The 20,873-nt window shown below is 28.7% G+C and overlaps 4 protein-coding genes across 4 annotated transcripts; 1 reads left to right on the top strand and 3 right to left on the bottom strand.

Annotated features, from left to right (window-relative positions):
* Positions 1-281: 281 nt before the first annotated feature.
* Positions 282-2,680, top strand: EAE98_012074 (uncharacterized protein; the record flags this gene model as incomplete). Its single annotated transcript, XM_038959698.1, has 5 exons — positions 282-442; positions 501-807; positions 868-1,025; positions 1,092-2,055; positions 2,144-2,680. The coding sequence occupies exons 1-5, from the start codon at positions 432-434 to the stop codon at positions 2,678-2,680; spliced, it is 1,977 nt and encodes a 658-aa protein (XP_038803911.1). The 5' UTR covers positions 282-431.
* Positions 2,681-3,638: 958 nt separating this feature from the next.
* Positions 3,639-5,351, bottom strand: EAE98_012073 (uncharacterized protein; the record flags this gene model as incomplete). Its single annotated transcript, XM_038959697.1, has 5 exons — positions 3,639-3,979; positions 4,040-4,788; positions 4,838-5,021; positions 5,074-5,209; positions 5,280-5,351. The coding sequence occupies 5 exons, from the start codon at positions 5,349-5,351 to the stop codon at positions 3,639-3,641; spliced, it is 1,482 nt and encodes a 493-aa protein (XP_038803910.1).
* Positions 5,352-5,848: 497 nt separating this feature from the next.
* Positions 5,849-6,634, bottom strand: EAE98_012072 (uncharacterized protein; the record flags this gene model as incomplete). The annotated part of the gene is made up of 3 exons (XM_038959696.1): positions 5,849-6,089; positions 6,141-6,325; positions 6,377-6,634. 3 exons carry the CDS (start codon positions 6,632-6,634, stop codon positions 5,849-5,851), a joined length of 684 nt encoding a protein of 227 aa, XP_038803909.1.
* Positions 6,635-19,132: 12,498 nt separating this feature from the next.
* EAE98_012071 (uncharacterized protein) lies at positions 19,133-19,579 on the bottom strand (the record flags this gene model as incomplete). The annotated part of the gene is made up of 1 exon (XM_038959695.1): positions 19,133-19,579. The coding sequence occupies one exon, from the start codon at positions 19,577-19,579 to the stop codon at positions 19,133-19,135; it is 447 nt and encodes a 148-aa protein (XP_038803908.1).
* Between the last annotated feature and the right edge of the window lie 1,294 nt (positions 19,580-20,873).

Genomic DNA, 20,873 nt, shown 5'->3' with positions numbered 1-20,873 from the left:
TCGTGCACGGCATGGAAAGGAATGGTTCACTCTCGATTGACCACCCTTATAATACTTTCTTGTCCTGCTGCGACTTTGCATATATGTTGTATCGTTACACGTGGTCCTTCCAAGTTACATTCGTTTTTACACCAAAATCTTACATTGAACACCAAGCATCCTTCGTCACTTGAACTAGATTCGAGCCTCACATTTGCCATCATGAAGTGGGCGATTCTCTCGAGTTTAGTGCTCAGCTTGGCTCTTCCTGTCATGTCTTCTGCTGTCCCTGCGGATAATGTACCACACAAGATATATGACGGAGAAGATGACTACTCAAAGTCTCAAGTACGAGGCGCCATTGTAGAAATCGTATCTTCCCAGAAGAAAGACGGTCGGCATTAGATCTTGGATCTTTTCCCCTAGCCATTCATCTACCACCCAATTCTGTCATGTTCCAGGTGTAAGTCACTGTTATGAAATCTCAATATGCAAGCTCCTGCTGATCTCAAGTTTCTCAGTGCAGTAAAAGCCACACCTGGTGAGGGAGGAAAAGTAACAGGATCCATCAAGGCAATTTGCGTGGAATGTTTCACCACCGGCAATGCAATCGTTACGACTACCGGAGTGGAAACGGATGATTCCATCTTAGGAGACTTTCTACATTTTCTGAAAACCCCCACGGAAATCATCGTCGACGCACTCGATCTGAACCTAAGACTCGGTTTTCTAGGGGTCACTGGACATTTCGAGATAGATATTTCGTTCGCCGTGGCAGGAACTTACACCGTTCCTATATTCACATCAGAAAGTCTTCTCGGTATTCAGGTGAGTGGAACCCCATATTCATGCTCACACCTTTCTTGTTGACGTATTAATGTGGTTTAGCTTAATGACAAAGACTCTATTGGATTGATATTTGAGATTGAATTGGTGTTTACAGTCACTGCGCCGGTGGACGTTATTACTGGGTTTGAAGCAGAATTTCCAGATGATACTTTCATCATCCTGAACTCACTGAGTGGAGAGCTTGTAGAGGAGAACCTGTATGTAAAACCCATTTCTATCAAACCTTCATGAATATCTTTCTCGTCAAAACCAACAAAACACAGGAAAGGAATCAAAGCGAAATCCATGCCGGCAAAATTCAAGTCCGGAGCTGGATGCTTCAGTGTAGCTCTCAGATTCAAACTAAAGGCGGGTACCTCTGTAGAAGTCTTCAAATTCGGGTTCAAATTCGAGGCAGGCGCATACATAGACGCTCCTCTATACAAGGCTTGCATTACTTACCAGTCAGACCAACCATGCACCCTTAATTTTACCGAGAATTTCATAATCGATGTTGCTGTCTATGCCGAAGCAGCAAAGACAATCGACTTTTTAACATGGGCAGCTGGGCCTATCTTGGTATCAACTCTGTACGTTGCGCCGTTGCCTTCAACGTGCTTTGTCAGTACCACTTCATTAATTCAGAATGGTCTTGCATCTTCGACAACAAGCAATCCTATTACTCCAACACCAGAACTTGAGACAACGTTGAGTAAGAGTACATACGAGATCCCTTCCACGACTATCCCATCATCCTTAACCAATTCTACAACATCTTCTTCCTCTGCTGAAGAGTCGAGAAGCAGAACAGTACCTTTCCCCACAAATTCGAGCAATTCTACAATTACAAGGGGGAGTTTATATGGTTCCGATGTCTCGGCCGAAGCGACAGGTACACACAGCGGAGCGAGCTCAGGAACTTCAATGGTACTATTTCCAAATTCAACCAGTGGCTCCATCTCGCATACCCGCCCCGCTCAAACATATGGCAATAAGACCGAACCATCTCCTGTCGCTGCGATCAAGATATCCAGTTCCTCTGATTCTACTATCACAAGTGGGGCGCCATTCCCGATAGCTACTGCCGACCATACCATCATCGTATCCATCGAGAGCAAGGAGCATGATGATTCCACATCTATTTCAGATGATCTTCCAACCATCACTGTTAATTCTACAAGTACTTACACCATCTACAGCTGTGCAAAGGAGGCCATCTGGTGTCCATCAACCCTGCTTTTTCCACTGGTTCTGACAAGGACCATCACCAAATCCACAGCCACCGGCTCCTCATTCAGCTCCCCAATAAGAACCTCCCCCATTCGTACAATTTCAGATCAACCATCTCCCACCTCTAACTCTCTCTTTCATTTTGCTCCACTCCCCCGCCATTGATCCCTCCCAGTTCACCAGCTCACGTTCCGCTCTGAGCACTAGTACCCCAACCATCAGCATCACCGACGAAGTAACATTCATCGCTTGCCCCACCCCTATTATCGAACGAATCGAAACCACCATCATCTATTCGACAATCGGTATCTCCATCGCCGCATATTCGCCTACCATCCCCCAAATCATCAGCGGTAGCACCTGGTATGTACCCGGACAAAGCCTATGGAATTCACCAGGTCCTGCTACATCGACTGCCACAACTGGAGAACCCGGAGGACCAGAAGGGTACCCTGGCGTAGCTAATAACGCTCTTTCTAGAAGAACCGGAACTGCTACGATTGAGGCAGATCTGAGTCGTACTAAAATCGGAGAACAAATCCCGGGAAAGATAACAGAGACAGGGGCGGCAACGGGTAGAAGATGGACCACTAGTAGTACTAAGACGACCGTGTCAAGTATCAGCAGAGGTGGTGGTGGATAGTTAGAAAACACGGTATATTGGAGCTGAAACAAAAAGCCATGGTGAAAAAGTCTAGCGACTGTACTGTAGGAAAATCTGACATTTTCCCTGGTAGTGTTACTACGTCGACAGATACAATCATATCTTAATACTACTTAGGGTGGGTGCTACCAGTCTTATTTACTTGTCTCGATTATTGTGGAGAGGCCGGAAGAGATACACACTCACAGATTATCATGTGCGGCAAATCGTGTCATTTTTTATGAGAATTGTTTGGAAATTGAACATCAATAAGTATGGGAATCCATCACACTCATTGCAGCTCAAACTTCCGATTTTCGAGTTTTCAAAACCCCTCGCTGCCGGCACAACAGATTCTGCACTATAAGCAATAATCCCCCTTCAACTCATGCCAATGATTTAGACTTTGATACCGCCTAGGTAATTAGTGACTATGTCTTCGACTTCATGGAGAATACTGTCTGGTCCTGCAATTTTCGGAAACTTTTGAATCCGAACTTTCGGCATGCTTTTCAGATAGCTCCCCCAGTTGTGCTCCATTGCTTAGCTAAGGGAACTAGCGAGTTTGTGCTTCCATTGTTAGAGATTCCAATAGTCCAAGATACTGAATCTGTTTGTCGGGTAACATTGGCCAGATTCATAGAAAAGGAATCTATCACGAAGAAACAAGCGATATCTTTCAAAACACAGATGATCATTACACCTTCATCCAAGTCCAATTAGTATCGGAAATCTACAATAGTTACACAGAAGTAATTTCATCTAAATTGTAGGACCAAAGTAGTACATAAGAGAAGAAATGAATTATCCTCACCGATTGCTACGAGAACAAGCCTTTTATGCCCTCTGCGATCTTCGAGTCTGTTTTCCACAGTTCTCACTTCTCAATCTTGCCATCACAGTTTCACATACTGCTCGTACAAACGCCAAACTCCTGTGTATCACCCATCACCTTTATTCAGCCGTTCAAATAGCTTCTGATGGCACCTTGCAGTTTGCTTGCACCCTCCCCAAGGACTTGTGTTAAGTTATCCAAATCATCCCCAGCTGTGACACCAAATTTTCTGACAAAGTCCTTTGCAGCGGTCTCGAGATCTCCGTAATCTTCTCCGCCCTCTTCTTCTTCAGGTCTTCCGAAATAAGCGTTAGATGAGATAGATGTGGCACCTTCAAAACCTTGTAGGCGAGTTTTGGCTTCTGATTGTGCGCTCGGATCAAATGACCCCTTGCCGAAAAACTCATCGGACGAGATGCCTTTTTGGCTGCCGAACTTTTGACGAGCGTATTTCTCATCATCATCTGTAGAGATGTTAGCTCTGAGGTTTAGGAGGTTGTGAATTTTCGAATGTAATCTCTTACCTTCTTTTGTGGCCTTGATAGGCCCAACTGAGCCAAAACCGCCCATCTTCTTCTGTGCAGTAGCTGCAGGTTTTGAGCCTCCAATCTGTCCAAATCCAAGTCTTCCCATTCCCATTCCGAGTCTTTCAACCTCACCATTTGACCGTTCTCTGCTGTGGCCAGAACCGTACCCTGCCCTTCCTGGGCTCACAGGTGTTGGTGCGGCAATGCTCGAAAGATCAGCTGCCTTGGCGGTTGACTTCTTTGTCGCAGCTTCTTCGGCCTCAGGATCATAGCCTAATTTCTCAATTCTCTCGGCTTCTTCCTTTGCCTTCCGCTCGGCGGCATCAAAATCAATTACATCTCCAGTAACCTTCTTAGCACCCAGCTTGGTTTTCTTGGCGCCGAGGACATTTGCTTTTCTTGGTCCGGTCCCTGTTGTAGCGCTTTTCCGCAACGCAGCAGACGATGTGATACGGCTAGCCGTAGGCGCTGCAGCTGCCCCTTCTGTTTTTCCTAGTGGTGATGTTGCTCTTGCGATTCCGTTACCAGCGGCATTGGCACCGGCATTGGCACCGGCATTGAGGAATGGGGAAGGGGTTCGTCCAACAACAGGTGGTGTGGCAGTTCGAGAAATTGGGGGTGTTGGTCGCTTGATCGAAGGCTTATCCCAGGAAGAAAAGAAGTCATCATCAGGTTCGCCGGCAGGTGTAGAAGTTCCGTCAGCGGCATCAGTCGCCGCATCGGTAATCACGACTTCGTTGGGGTATCTGTACATCAATCAGCATTGACATTTAACATCCGCAGAAAATGGCATACTCTGCAGCATCCTTGGCAGCACGTCTCTTCAATTCTTCCTTATATTTCGTGGCCGCGTTCGACTGGTATTTAGTTTTAGGGTCCTTGCTATTGAGTGCTGCAGTACCTCCATTTGATTGAAAGTATTTCGTGGCAGATTCATTACCACCAACTTTCATAACCCGAAGTTGATCCCATTGCCATTCTGGTCACAATGTTAGCCCCGGATCCTATCCAAGGTCGTGCCCTATACGTACGATCAAGGTTTGTCGATCGCACAAAGGAGATGTGAACACCCAAGTTGCGATGATTCGATGAACAATCAAGGCAGAGGTAGATTCCAAAAGGCACAGACGTCCATGTTGGATTCTTTGCCCCACAATCAAAACAAATCTATTGCGCGAAAGCATATCAGCACATGCATCATGAATGCATTTGTCCAGAGGAGGTTTGTCTTGCGTACCCGATTTGCTGGCTTTGTCTTTAACTTCTCGAAGAGCTTTTGGGATTGCGCCTTCGAAGCAAGAGCTGCCATGTTTGATAGCCTTCTAATATGTGTAGATGTTATTATCTCTGACGGGAAGTCTTTGGAGTTGTGTAGAAATAAAAGACCCCTTTTTGTGATAGGATTCAAATTATTGTTGTGGTCGAGGGGATGGCCAGATTGCCATGGCGTTCGCACATCAATTAAGGTTCAAATCCACTAAGCTTAATTTGGTAAAGCGGTGTGAGGTCAGATTACAGGCATAGATTAGGTAATGACAGGGTATTACAAGCTTGAAGCTCTAGATGATGACCAACATATAAATTTGAAGGAATTCAGAATTGGTATTAACCAGTCTCGCCAGTGCACCTCATTCCAGCCCAAGAACGTTTGAATCTCCCTGTTTGAAACGGATATTCAAATCATTGCTAAGTAACCCTTTATAATCCCTCCAGTTTTTCCCAGTTGTTTAAATGGTAAATGTTAAACACCACCTCATCCCGGCCCAACAATGTTCTCACTGTCCCAATTTGAACCGGATGTTTACATCATCGCCAAGTGACCCCCAAGAATTTACTTTTCCCCGGCCCATTATTTGTTGAATTTGCGTTCTCAAGGTATATTCTTTGATGCCCTTTCACGTCCAAGAATAAGTACTTGTATGCGAATTCACTCTCAGACGGTCGCTTGACCATATGTAGGTTCACCACACCTTGATTGAGCGGACCCTCGACGTTGAAATGCATAACCAGATGTTCCACCCCTCTACGATCCTTCGAAATGTTGGATCTTAATGAAAGTTAGTACAATTCGGGCACATATGTAGTATAGGATACATACGCAATAGGCCCAGCCCTTGCCCATTTGCTCGCTGTTGGCTCGCCATATGCTCTTATCTTCTTTCCATCGCCCAGTATTTCTATACATCGCGGATCCTTCTTGACTTGATCGGCGGCCCTGATGAATTGGTTGGTTTTACTCTCGGGCGCAAATACTTCGGTGTAGAGAAGATAGATGACGCCTCCCTGTATTGAGTTTCAGTGGTGAAATGTGTGAAAACATTGCGATTTACATACCGTCAATACTGTGCCGATGAGGACAGTACCAAGATTAAACGTTTGTTGCGTTGTTCTGGCAACCTTTTCACGCCGCGATAAGTCGCGCCAAGGAACTCTGCCATCATCGTTGAAGGTAGTGACAGCCTTTCTTTTTGGTTGCGATGAGGAACTTGTGGTACCTAAGCCAGTGTGTGTTGCGTAAAGCCGTGACAGGAGGAGTGGTCGCAAAGATGAAGGGAGGCTGAGCAGGGATACTGCTCTAATTGAAGGCAGCATTGTTGATTTGAGATGGTTTGGCTATCAATAGAAGAAAATAACAAAAGCCTAGTGTAAAGTTTGTGTTGTTGTTGGGAAGAAATTGAAATACAGAAGTTGAGAAATGAAGGTATATACACACCTACGAAGTGTAAATTATTTTGAAGCTTCGAGCTGTTGTGGGGTAGTTGCGATCAGGGATTAGCGTAATACAACATCCCTGCGACACAGAATCTCGCTTACAACGTTCGAATATAATAATTAGATCATTTAGATAGGAATATTATCATCTAAATGCTAATATTATAGAGTCGTTTTAAGATAAAGAGTAACAAAATTTAAATTTTTGGTATAGATAGCTAATCTTCGATAAATATCGTATTATTATATAATTGTATAATCGATTTAAAACGAGATATTAACTTATAAATCTAAATAATAATTTAAGCTGATATTTTATAAATGTTTTATTGTTATTATTACTTTTATTTTTTTAAGAAATTAAAAAAAAAAATCAGATTTTTAGATATTTAGATATTTGAATATCTTTTGCTTTTTACTTTTCTTATTTTAATCTTTTTTATTTTCTTTTTAGTAAATAGTTCTATAAAATAATCAAATATCTAGATTTTATAATTATACGATTATTTTTTCATCTATAATGTATATTAAAAAGTCAAATTTTATTACTATTTATTTCAGAAAGACGTTATAAATATAATAAACTCGATCTTATATAGTAATACGATTTAATATACTTTATTTATAAAATTAATTTAAATCTATCTACTTATTAAATGATAATAGAGGTTTTAAGTTATCTCCCCTTACTCAAACCATCGCGTAAGATTATAATCTTATTTAAAATATTACTATATTAATATAGATAAATAACTTGAATTTAATAACTATTATAGTAAATCTAAGCGAGTTTAAAAAAGACTAATACTTTCTTTAATATCTATATAAGATCTATTATCTTCTATATATAGCTAACCTTCTTAAAAATGTTACAGGGTATATATATAGTAGTAAGCTATCAGGACTTCGATCCCTGATACTATGCCTTTTGTAGACAGATTACGTGCGTAGCGTAGTGGTAAAGCTTACAACTCCTATTGTATCCGCTTACGTAACAAAAAATCATAATATAAATATTTATAATCTATAAATATATCTTTTATATTCTTTTCAAACTAATATTAATTAACAATTTTATAATTTACTTAACTAACTATATAATAAAGATATAATAAATATAATAAACAGTATAACTTATTTATATTACTTAATAAGAGTAAGAATAATAATTATTATTTTAATTATAAAAAGAAAGATTATAGATATTATAAGTATAGTTTAAAAGGAATAGATTATTTTAAAAAAAAATTATTATAGATATTTGTTACGGTCAATTCGTATAAGGACTGGTGAGGGCACATGAATAGCCCCTGTGGGGCTATTTCGGACTAATACCAATCTGTATATAATTATAAATTATAGAATTTTTATAATTTAAAAGAATTAATAAAAAGTCTTTATACTATATTATATTTAATTGATTTATTATTATTATTTATTCTAATAATTCTTTTTATTTTATTATATAAAGTAATTTATTAATTATTTCCTAATCAAGTAGATATTAATATTATTATAGTTTCAACAAAAAGAATATTTATTTCTAAAAGAGAGTAGGATATTTGTAGTGTAATTTAAAATCAATCTAATGAAATTATTAATCAATTTTTGCAGAATATTAATAACAATATTTATTCGGTTTAATTGCAATCCCTTAGTAATAATAAAAATGTATTATTAAACTAACAATTTTAAGAAATAAAAGAAGAAATAGTAGTTATAAAAGAAGCTTATAGAATGATTATAGATTGTATTTTATATGTAACTATTCTAATCAAGTATAACCAACCCACAACTGTATCAAATATAATCTATCAGAGTGTTAACCTTGATTGGGGAAAATTATCAAAGTTATAAAAATTGAAATAATATAAAGAAAAGAATATCGGAAAAATTAAGAATTTCTTTTTTCAAACAGAAATTATATTTCAAAGTAATAGTGGATATTATTTTTCTATTAATATAAAAAAAATAGAATATGTTATTTAATATTTCAAAAAACAATCTTTAATGATTTGGTATTGATTTATAAATAAATCAAATTATAAAGAAATAAATTAGAAAAATTTTAAGAAATATATATATAATATTATTATAAATAAAGGGATTAGATAATAATAAGTAATTTAAAAATTTATATAGGTAAGATAAAGAAAAGAAGATATTGTAAATACATTTATAATTTACCTGAAAGATTTTAAAGAGAATATCGAGCAAAAAATAAAGAATATTTAAATCAAAAGGCTTTTAGTAGATCTATTATTTAATATAATCAAAAAAATATTGGAATCTTTATAATAATTTAAATTATATAATAAACTTATAAATAAACTTATAAACTAAAAAATATAAAGAAATTGTTTTAAGAAAAAGATATAAGAGAATTATATTACTCCTACAAGTATAACTAATTACCTTTTTAATATCAAAATCTATTTAAATACTCTTATCTGAAAAACAACTTTACCCAAACTATAAAACTAAAAGCCTGAGAATTTAATTAATCTTTTTGAAGAAAAATCTTTAAAGATCCGAGATATCTTACTGAGATATTATATACAAACTGTATTTACAATATTATATACTAGAAATACTAATAAAAAGAATATTATATTATAATCTATTAAAATAATATTATATATAGATATTATAAAGGAAATATAAAGAATATAATTATTTAAATAATTATTTAAATCTATTCATACAGAAAATATCTAGATTTAATTATTATAATAAGTATTCATTAATATTAGATTTATACAAAGAAAGACAAATAATTTTTATAATTATAACAATTTTTACAATAACAATAAGCTGATAATACTTTAATATCTTATCAATTCAAAAACGCAAATCAATATTATATAATAAAACAAATATATCGAATAGGATTAAATTTTTATTAAAAAAAGTATTCCCCTTATATTAGCAAATAATACTGTAATTATATTATATAAAAACTATAAATTCCTTATCGAGATAAAAGATAAAAAAAAAGAAAAAAGAATTTACATCTATAATTTCACATTAATAATATTAGACCTACCACAAATAAATACTATCTTAGATTTCCTATAATTACAAATAATTAATCCAGATATTGATTAAAAATCAATATTACTCTAATATTACCTTATTTTAAACAATCTTGAAATTATTCCTATAAAAAAATTCTATTAGAAAATAAAAGAAAACAAATCAATCTTTATAATCTTCTTAAATAAATTGATTTTACAATCAAAAATAAAAGAGGATTACCTAATACTTACATCAATTTTATCTAAAATATTAAAAGAATTCTAAGAATACAAAAAAACTTTTTTTAAAAAAAAAAATAGTTTTTTATTCAAGCACTACCCAATAAAATATTATGTTAACCTCAAATTCAATTCAACCCTTTCTTAAAGTCCAATTTATTTCTTATCAAAAAAAAATTAATAATACTATAAAAATATTTAAATGAATATCAAAGAAAAGGGTGGATAAGAAAATCTATTAGTTTGATAAAAGCTCTTATTATATTTATTTCAAAAAAAGGAGAAGCTATTAGTTATATATTGATTATTAAGAATTTAATTGGATTATAAAAAAGAATTAAATTTTTTTATTATTTATTAATAAATCCTTAAATCAATTTTAATAAAATGCTATATTTATTAAACTAAATCTTAGAAATACATATTATTATATTTATATAAGAATAAATAATAAATAAAAAATGGTATTTCGAATACGATATGGGTAATATAAATATAAGATAATATTTTTTAGTTTTACTAATATTTTTATAATATTTTAGATATATATTAATTAAGTATTAACAGGGTTAGTAAATAATATATATATAATATACCTAAATAATATCCTAATTTATTCCAAAGATAAAATTATATATATGATAGATATCCGATAAATATTTATGTGTCTTATTGAATATAAATTTTTTATAAAATTAAAAAAATGTGTTTTTTATATCAAGGAAGTCGAATTCCTAGAATTCATTGTTTTAGTAAAGGGGGTTACAATAAAACCCGGATATATTTAAATTATTATAAAATAATTAATATTTAATAATCTAAAAGATACATAAATATTCCTTGGTTTTACAAATTTTTATTAACAATTTATTAGAATTTATTTGGCAATAGCCTATAGTATAATTGTATTAATGAAAGGAATGTAGAAGGGAAAGATAATAATCAAATTCAAATAATTAATGAAGTATAAAAGATATTCAAAGTATTAAAAAAAACCTTTATATCGATATTTATTTTTTAATATTTCGATTTTTTATTTTGTATAATAATCAAAACCAATACTTCGATTTTTATATTGAATTATATATTGTTACAGCTTTTTTTAAAAAAAATCAAAAATGTATCAGTTCAATAATAACACTCCATTATATTTTATTCAAAAAAACTAAATTCAGTAAAATAATGATATTTCATTTATAATTAAGAATTATTAGTAATATATACAGTTTTTATATAATAATATTATTGTGCAATAGGAAATCAATATACTATTATAGTTAAATTGGATTATAATAGTTTTTAGTATTCTATAATAAAAAAAAATCTAAATAATTAATAAACAAGGTAAACAAAGGTTTTAATTATATATAATTTCGAAAAAATATACAAAACAAGAAAATTGAATTCTATAAATAGATCATCATATTACTCTGATTACACTATTAATATAAAAAGTATTAATAATATACTCCCAACCCTTCAGAATAAACTAAAAAATAGATTAATAATTATAAAATTATTTCAAAGTTTTTCTATCAAAAGACAAAGCTTTTACATAACATTATAGATCTTTTACAAAGAAAAGGATATAATCTACCATTCCATAAATAATCAAATTTATTAATTGAAATTAATTATAAATAATTAATATTATATTAAATAACTTGCATTTTAATAAAAAACGAAATAATATTTAAATTAATATCAAAAATAATAAAAAATATTTTATTATAACTTTAAATAAATAATGATTTTATAAAAAATAAAAAATATCTGAATTAAAAACTATATTTCACTAAAATCGCCTTACTTTAATAAATAAATACTAATAGACTTCTTAAATATAATAAGAATGTTTATATACCATTAAACTCTACTTTAAGAGTAGAGATTTTGAAAACTTATTACAATAACTTTATAAATAAATATTAAAATACCTTTAAAACTTTAAAAATCTTAAAATTTAAATGCTTTTGGCTTTTAATAAAAAAAAATATAAAAATATATATTAAAACATACACGGTATATTAACAAACCATTATTAAAAGATATAAACCCTACAACAAATTATAATCTTTTTCTATTCTTTATAGATTTTAAAAAAAAAAATTATAAATTTTATTATAAATTTACCCCTATTAAAATTGAATAAGTATATATATAATATAGTTTTAATAATTATCAATAAATTTATAAAACTTGCCCGATACATACTCATCAATAAAACAATTACCTCACCAAAACTCATTTAAACATTAATGTAAAATATATTTAAGAATTTCAGAACATTGGAAGATATTATTTTAAATAGAAAACTATAATTTATAAGTAAATTTTAAAATAATTTTTTTTTTTTTGTGAATATGATATAAATTGTTTATTGTATTCTATCTTTAAATTAATGGGTAAATAGAGTAATAAAACTAAAATCTGATTTATTATATTAGTTATTATTTTAATTATTGGTAAAACGATTAGTTTTTATTATTATTATTTGTAGAGTTTATTTATAATGTTATATAGTATAGTATAATAAAAACAAGTTTATTTTAAGTGATGTATAGATTTCTATCAATATTCCACTATATCAACGAGGATGTTGATGTTATAGGGAGGGTATTAATAGTATATAAATAAATCGCTTTTTTTAATAAAAAAAAAAAAAATTAAAAAATTGTGGTAAGCAGCTATAGATTAAAAATTAAAGGATACAAATGGCATGGTAATCTAATAATATAATATTAAAGACAAAATAATATTAAACATTCAAAATATTAAGTAATTTTAATTCAAAAAAAAGTTTTTAAATAGATTTATAAACCCTTTTCAAATAATAAATATAAAAATTAATAATCAAGCATATAAACTCAAACTATTATTTATTTATAAAATTTACAATATCTTTTATGTTTTCCTACTAAAACTATAGCATGAACGATAGAATATCACTAACCTATTGTTACCAGAGGAGATAAATAATCATTTGAAATATAAAGTGGAGAAGATTATAGTATATAAAAAAAGAGGCAAAAGTATTTAATATCTAGTTTGATGGAAAGACTATCATATCTAGTTTGATGGAAAGGCTATCAACCAGCGGAAGATATGTGGGAAGCCTTCTACAATCTCAATAATACAAAAAAAGTATTAAAAGAATATAATAAAAAAAGAGAATTATCAATATATAGTTTAAAAAAAAAAAAAAAAAAGCTATAAGATAATAGGGTTCTGCTATGTACCCACAAGCAAATTATCAATAATACAAAGCTATTCGCAATATTCCTTTTTCTATTTCTTTATATCCTGATAAGAATAAAAATACAACTTTTTATTTACTGATATACCATATATTATTGTTAAGTATATTAACTTATTCTAATATTTTTGGAATGCTTTAGGCTTCAATTTATAAATATCAAAATCGATATTATCTGAATTTTTATTAATACTTGATTGATAAGATTATTACTATTTTTTTTATAAAGCTTTATTTCTGGTAAAAATACATCTTTAATTAATATAAGGATACTGTTATAAAAATATTATTATATTAGTATATTAAAAGAATTTTATAATAAAAATTAATTCTTTTATCTTACATATCAAAAAAATCCAATATAAAAAGGAAAACTTTAAAAATAATATTATTTACATTGCTATTACTTTACTTACCCTTATTTGTTAAAAATATATCTACTTTATTTTTATTTATATTTTTTTTTTTTTTTTTATAAGGGCTTTGTTAAATATTCAAATCTTTATTAACTAATTATTAATAATCCATAAATGTTTATAAAATCAAATACTTTCAAAAGAATTTATAATAATATTAGATTTTCCAATATAAATAGAACAATTTATATAAGAAATCTTAACTTTTAATAAAGTATTAGTATTCCGATATTGAGAATCTGAAAGGGAATTAATAATAATCAATATTGTTTTTTATTTAAAAATTATATAAAAAGTTTTATAAAGAAAAAGAATAACTTAAATAACTGAGATTTTAATAATAAATTAATAAATAGAAATTATTAAATCTCTAATAACATACTTTTTTGCTTGAGGAATAATAATACTAATATTACCTTTAGAAATACAAGGAATATTAAAATATTGAAAGATATTAATGATTTGATAGAAAAAAGGATTATTCTTTTTATTACTATTAAAATCAAAAAAAGATTTATCAAAATACCTAAGGCAATCTTTTTTAGATATAAAGGAATAAATACAGAAATAAAGACAAAATAATAATTAAATATTAATACAAAAAGATCTATAACCCTTCAAACCAACTAATATATTTACAGCATTTGAAATCTTACCTTCTAAGAAAACAGAAAATAGAGCAGAAGTATTAATAGTATAAAGATGAACAACTGAAACCATAAAATCGCTCTCATTATTCAAATCTACTATAACTACCAATCTTATAATAGAATTTGGAATAGTAATATCTAATATAAGTAAATTATTCTAAAATTCAAAAAATTAATTAAATATTATTACAAAAAATAAAAAGTAATTAATAATAATTTAATATAAGTTTATAAGATACTCTATAAAATTGTTTATTTAATTTAATTTTTTTATAACAAATAAAGATAATATTTTAAATAATTTTGGTTTTTTAATATTATTTTACTTATTCTTTTTTTATAAAAAGATCTCTATATTTTTAATATAATATTTATTTCGATATATTATTATAATCTTAATATTCTTTTTCTTTTAATTATCAACAAAAATAATTTATTAAAAAACTTAAATTTGATATAATAAATTAATATTAGAAATATATCAAAAAAATATTAATTAATAAACTTTTTTTTGAATATAATAATAATTATATTTAATATAAGGATTTTTATTATAATAACAAAAATCTTTAAAAATAAAGAATATAATATGTTTAAAGTAATAAAGGTATATAGGGATAATTAATTCAATAGAATTTGTTGTAGATTAAGCTATAATTGCTTAAGAATTGATAGATTGAGAAATAGCTATAATAAGATAAGAATAAATAAAAGGATAGAATAAATAAAGGGATAATAAAGAACAATTTATTGAAAGAAAAAAAACTTGGAAAATTAAAAAAAACTTATAAATCCCTAATAATCTATTAATAAGAACGGTAAGTACATTGAAATATTATTTATTAATTATTTATAGTTTTATAGTGTTTTTGTTTTCTTTTGGAATGTAATTTAGATATAATTATTTGATACCCCATTCTCTTATATTACATAAATCAAATTTAGAAGATAAATATACATATTTTGGAATATAATATGTAATATAGAGGGTTTTGTTATAATCAATTTGTATAAAAGCTAATAAGGGCATATGAATAACCCCTGTGGGGCTACTTCGGGCTAATGCCAATCCATATATAATTATAAATTATAGAATTTTTATAGTTTAGAAGAATTAATGAAAAGTCTTTATACTATATTACATCTAGTTGATTCATTACTATTATCTACTCTAACAATATTAGATAGTAGATTCATTAAGATAATAATAATAATAATAATAATAATAATAATAATAATAATAATAATAATAATAATAATAATAATAATAATAATAATAATAATAATAATAATAATAATAAGGATTGTTTTATTAATTATTACGAAAAAATAGCTATATCGATTGATTATCTTGATTATATAATAGGTATATATAATAATAATAAACTAGATTAACTTATAAGATAATTAGAAGAATCATATTGATCTTATATACTCTAATCGGGTGATAGAGTTACTTAATTAGATATTAGAGTTTACTGAAATATAGAATAAAAGAGTATTTTAAAATTATAAAAGTAGATACTCCGAAGGAGTATCCGGCTCAATTACGTAGTATTATATAAGATAGTGATTTACGTAAAATTAATTAATATTTTTATTATAATAATAATGATAATGAAGTTTTTATAATAATTTTTATATTTTTTATATTTTAACTATTTATACTAGTTTTTTCGATAGGAATTACTTTTAATAATTTAGTAAGTTGTTATGATTTCTAGAATTATATTAGAAATCTCTATATTATATATTTTAAAGAATATATAAGAAGTTATAAACATAAAAAATATGTTTTCAATTATTATATTTAATAATATATGTTTGAAATATATTATTTTAAATAAATGAAAAGAATCATTTATATTTTTTAATGTATTTAAAAAACATATATTTTGTTTTATTTTATAAATCTGTAAAGTTTAAATTTATATTCATAAAACTATATTATGAAAATAAGAATCATAATTTTATTAATTAAATTTATTGTAATATAAATCAATTCAAAATAATTTTGTTGAATTTTAATAAAATCATGTTTTTGATTTCCAAAATAGTTATTGGATATATTGAAAGTTTCAAGAACTTATTCTAGATTTATTTAAAAATAATTGAATATTCATATTAATATTGTTTCTTTGAATAATTTTATTTCAAATTTATATTTATATATAAAATCTAAATTTTAATTGTTTTATTTTTAATCTTTTAAATTTAATTATATGTAAGAAATCTAGATAAAAGAAATTTAATAATTTAATAATTAAAGATCTCTTTAAATATATATCTCTTTAGATTATTATTTAATTATGTATTTAATTTATTTTAAATCTATATTATATATTTTATACTTATATTATTATCTTTAATAAATATTAGTTAAATCATTTAATATTATTATAACATTAAAAGAATTAATTGTAATAATAAAATAATAAAAACTTGTATATTTTATTAAAATTAATTTATTTTATTATTAATCTATAAAAGCTATAAAGTATTTTAATCGATTCGAAATAACAGATTTAAAATATGAATTTTATTAAATGATTTTTCTTGATATTTATTTCTATTTTGTATGGATTTATTTGAGTATTAATTAAAAATAAGCTAATTCTATAAATATAGAATTATATTAGAAATATAGTAATTATAATCGAGTTAATTATTAGGATTAAATTTAAAGTATAATTATTCTTATTCAAATTTATTAAATAAAAGTTTCAGAATAAGATACCTTTGTAATCAGTGTTACGTAAGCGGATTCAATAGGAGTTGTAAGCTTTACTACTATATTATATATATAATCTATTCCAAAAGGTATAATATCAGGAATCGATTTCTAATAGTTTATTATTATATATATACCTTATAACAGAGCCTTCCTCTTTAATCTTTTCGTCCCGAAAAAACTAAATAGAGATTATTATTAATAATATATAATTAACTATATAATTTATAATAATAGATTAACACTATCCTATTATCTAATATCCTTATTATTAATAATTTAATATTATTAATGAATTCAGAATATTTAATCATTAAGCAAATATATACTCATCCTTATAAATTCATTTTTCCAATTAATTGTATTATTTTTATATGAAAATAATATAATAATATATCTTTTTATATATATGTATATATATAGTTCTATATTCGTATAGTATACTGGGAGCGAATCACAGGATCACCTGACCAAGTCACCTGACCAAGTCACATGATCATATCACGTGATCGTCGCTTAAGGCCACTAGCCTAGGACGGCCGGAAAACCGATTCTTTATTAGCTCTTTCAACTTATACATAGCTAGGTTAATATAATTATAGTGAAATCGAATAAGGAATAAGAAAGAAGAGCTATATCTAATAGAATAATCAAAAAAGGAAGAGATTTACAATAATAGAAAGCTAGATTGGTAGAAAAAAAGTATAAAATAAGGCCTTTCCCCTTCGAATATAGAATAAGAAATAAGATATATCATATACTATTTTATAAAAATCACACATTTCAAAGCTATTTAGTTATTAATACGAACCAGCTTCCTATAATAAACTAATACTAATCTAATCCCTCTTATATACTATATATACTATATACTTATATACTAGCTCATAACCTACAATAAATTATTAATCCAATTCTAATCAAAGTATATCTAATAAGAGATCTCAGAACAATATCTATAAGATAAGATCCTTAATACTCTATTATATAAGTAGATTCAATAGAAGTTATAAGCTTTACCACTATACTATATATATAATCTATCCTAAAAGACATAGTATTAGGGATCGATTTCTAATAGCTTACTACTATATATATACCCTATAATAATCAGAACATAACATTAAGATTAATTAATTTTATTATTAACTTATAAAAACTATAAACTATTTCAATTAGTTTAGAATAGTAGATCTATTATATAAACCCTATTAGATGATTACTCTCTGATAATAATATATTTATTATCAAAAATAATAATTTTATTTAAAATGAGAATCAGTAATTCAACTGAATTAAATTCATAATTTTTTATCTAAATTTAATCATTTTATTTTTAATTTCAAGAATATTAATTTTTATCTCAACTAGAAAAATAATATAATAATTTTTAATTTTTTTTAGTAAAGTTTATAGATATATATAATATATATAGATAGTAAGCCTATAAGATATATATTATAACTATATATTAATCTAAAGTATCTTTTGATTTATTATTAATAATTTGATCTATATAATTAACTCAAAAAAGTATTTCATAATCTAATTGATATAAATAAGATTAATATGAAAGTAATAAATAAATAAAAAGAGAATAGAAAAAGCTATTTTTATTACTAAAGATTAGAGACCTTAATTAATAAAGCAAATTTTTATAATTTTATAAATTTCTTTTGAACTATATACATTGAAAATTATAAGAAAGAATTTCGAATATATAAATATAAATAAATGACTTTGATTTAATAACTATTATATCAAATCTAAGTAAATACAAAAAAGCTAACTCTTTCCTTAATATCTAAATAAAACCTATTATCTTCTATATATAGCTAACTCTTTAAATACAATACAATATAGACATTTAGAACCTACAGATATATAGATACTACGTCTTTCGTATCCTTCTCAAACCAATAGTTACCTACTGATATTATATCTAGGTAATCGAACTCTTCTGGCTTGACCGTTCAAACTTTGTATGATGAATCAATCTATTATTAATTTCTTTAGCTACTACAAGTTAATATCTCTATATATAATAGCCGGGGACACTAGCTCACGTTCAATATCTGCAATCTGGTTTAACACAATCATCTCCTGCGTCCCAACAATGTGTAGACCCCCAGGTGAAAAACAAGGATCTGCTGTAACACCCTGCCTTATCATGCCATCCTTGATCGATCTCTTTTTGCGTGATGCATGGGCGAGTCTCGGGGTATGGGCATGGACGTGGTGTAACCTTGGGCTTTGTTTTTGGTTTCGTTCTTTGCCAAGGCCAGGGTTTCTGATACACGTGGACTATTCTGTAGGATTCTTTGGCCTCGTCACGTTTGGTCTTCGTGGGGGAGGGAGGGGAGGAGAGGACGACAAATGGTGGGGGGATTTCGGGAGTGGTCATGTTGAATGGGACCAGATTTCCGTCTATAGTAGTGGTTTCTGGAATCACTGCTGCGGTGTTCAGGTTGAAGAAGGTGATGAGAACGAAGACATATGCTTTTGAAACCTTCATTTTGACAATATCTTCATGAAAGTGTTGTGTGAATCGAGTTGTGTAGACTTTTCGCGTTCGACTTGTATGTCGAGGATTTGGTGGTGAAAGTTGAAGTGAAAAAAAAAAGATCCTTAGGTAGTGAAGAAATTATGAAATGAATTGAAAGAAAGGCACTAAGTGAGGAAAGATCGACTAGTTTTCGTACTTCGTAATAAACTCTTCCCCTCTGGTCTTTTATCTTACGCACTCATCCTCGATAAGTGCGTCAAAAATGGACAAAAAAACACATCTGTCATATCTGTCAAAAAAATTGCTAAATAGTGCCACGCGAGGCCAACTTCAAGAGGAAGATCATTGCACTAGACTCGCTTAAATTAATTAGGGGCAGATCAATGACAGACCGTTGAACTTTGACGCGAAGCTAATAAGAGTGACTCAAACTTCAGGCTTGGAAAGATTAGCGAGCAAGGTGTCATGATGTCATATTTCAACTTCATACGCTATGATCGTCACTGATAGTTGATCTGAGATCAGTTTGTGAGGTAGAAGTAATCTCATTCTTATCCCTCTGGTACTAGCTTGACATTGTTTCTCGGTATATGTTTCGATTTCTCTCAAATCCATATGCAGACTTTGCAGTACTTACTTATCAACCAAACTTTGTTTCCTTTTGCCCGCCCCCCCCCCCGATCCTAAATTTAAGATTTCTGCAACTGAAATTTGAGCTATCGACTAAAAACAACTCGATGCTGCCGATGAATGGCGTTGTGTGAAAAAAATACTATCAAGTCCTTCACCTGCTCAGCACAAAACCGAAAAAGTAAAATCATAAAAATGAACTAGCCAAGAAGTAACATGAATACGGGACTCTGATCCTGTGATTGGACATACCGTCGTTCTTTATTGCGACAAATATGTATCAAGTTCATAAAATCAACGAACAAGGAACTCAAATACTCAGGACACATTCGAATAATTGAAAGACGTAATATTGGGTAATATTGTTTTCAAAGACAGCTTATTTGGGGTTCGAAATGGAGCTTTAACGATTGTAACGAATTCGTAGTGTGGACTCACGAACAGAGGGAAATAATAATCGAATGAGGTTGTATTGGCGTGGAGGAGAGGGCATCAAATTGAATCACACAGGTCCGATTATGAATATGTCGGGTACCTTAATAATTCAAAGTTTTCATGTAGAAAGAAGACTTAGCCTAGATCAAAGACGCCATGGCGTACGATTGCATGTATACATATTTGCTGGATCGGTTCCAGAGAGAAAGAAATGTTGATGGGGGGCGTGGGAAAATCC

The sequence above is a fragment of the Botrytis deweyae genome (genome assembly GCF_014898535.1).
Source record: "Botrytis deweyae strain B1 chromosome Unknown BDEW_058, whole genome shotgun sequence".
Classification (NCBI taxonomy): domain Eukaryota; kingdom Fungi; phylum Ascomycota; class Leotiomycetes; order Helotiales; family Sclerotiniaceae; genus Botrytis; species Botrytis deweyae.
This window is presented reverse-complemented; position numbering and strand designations above follow the sequence as displayed.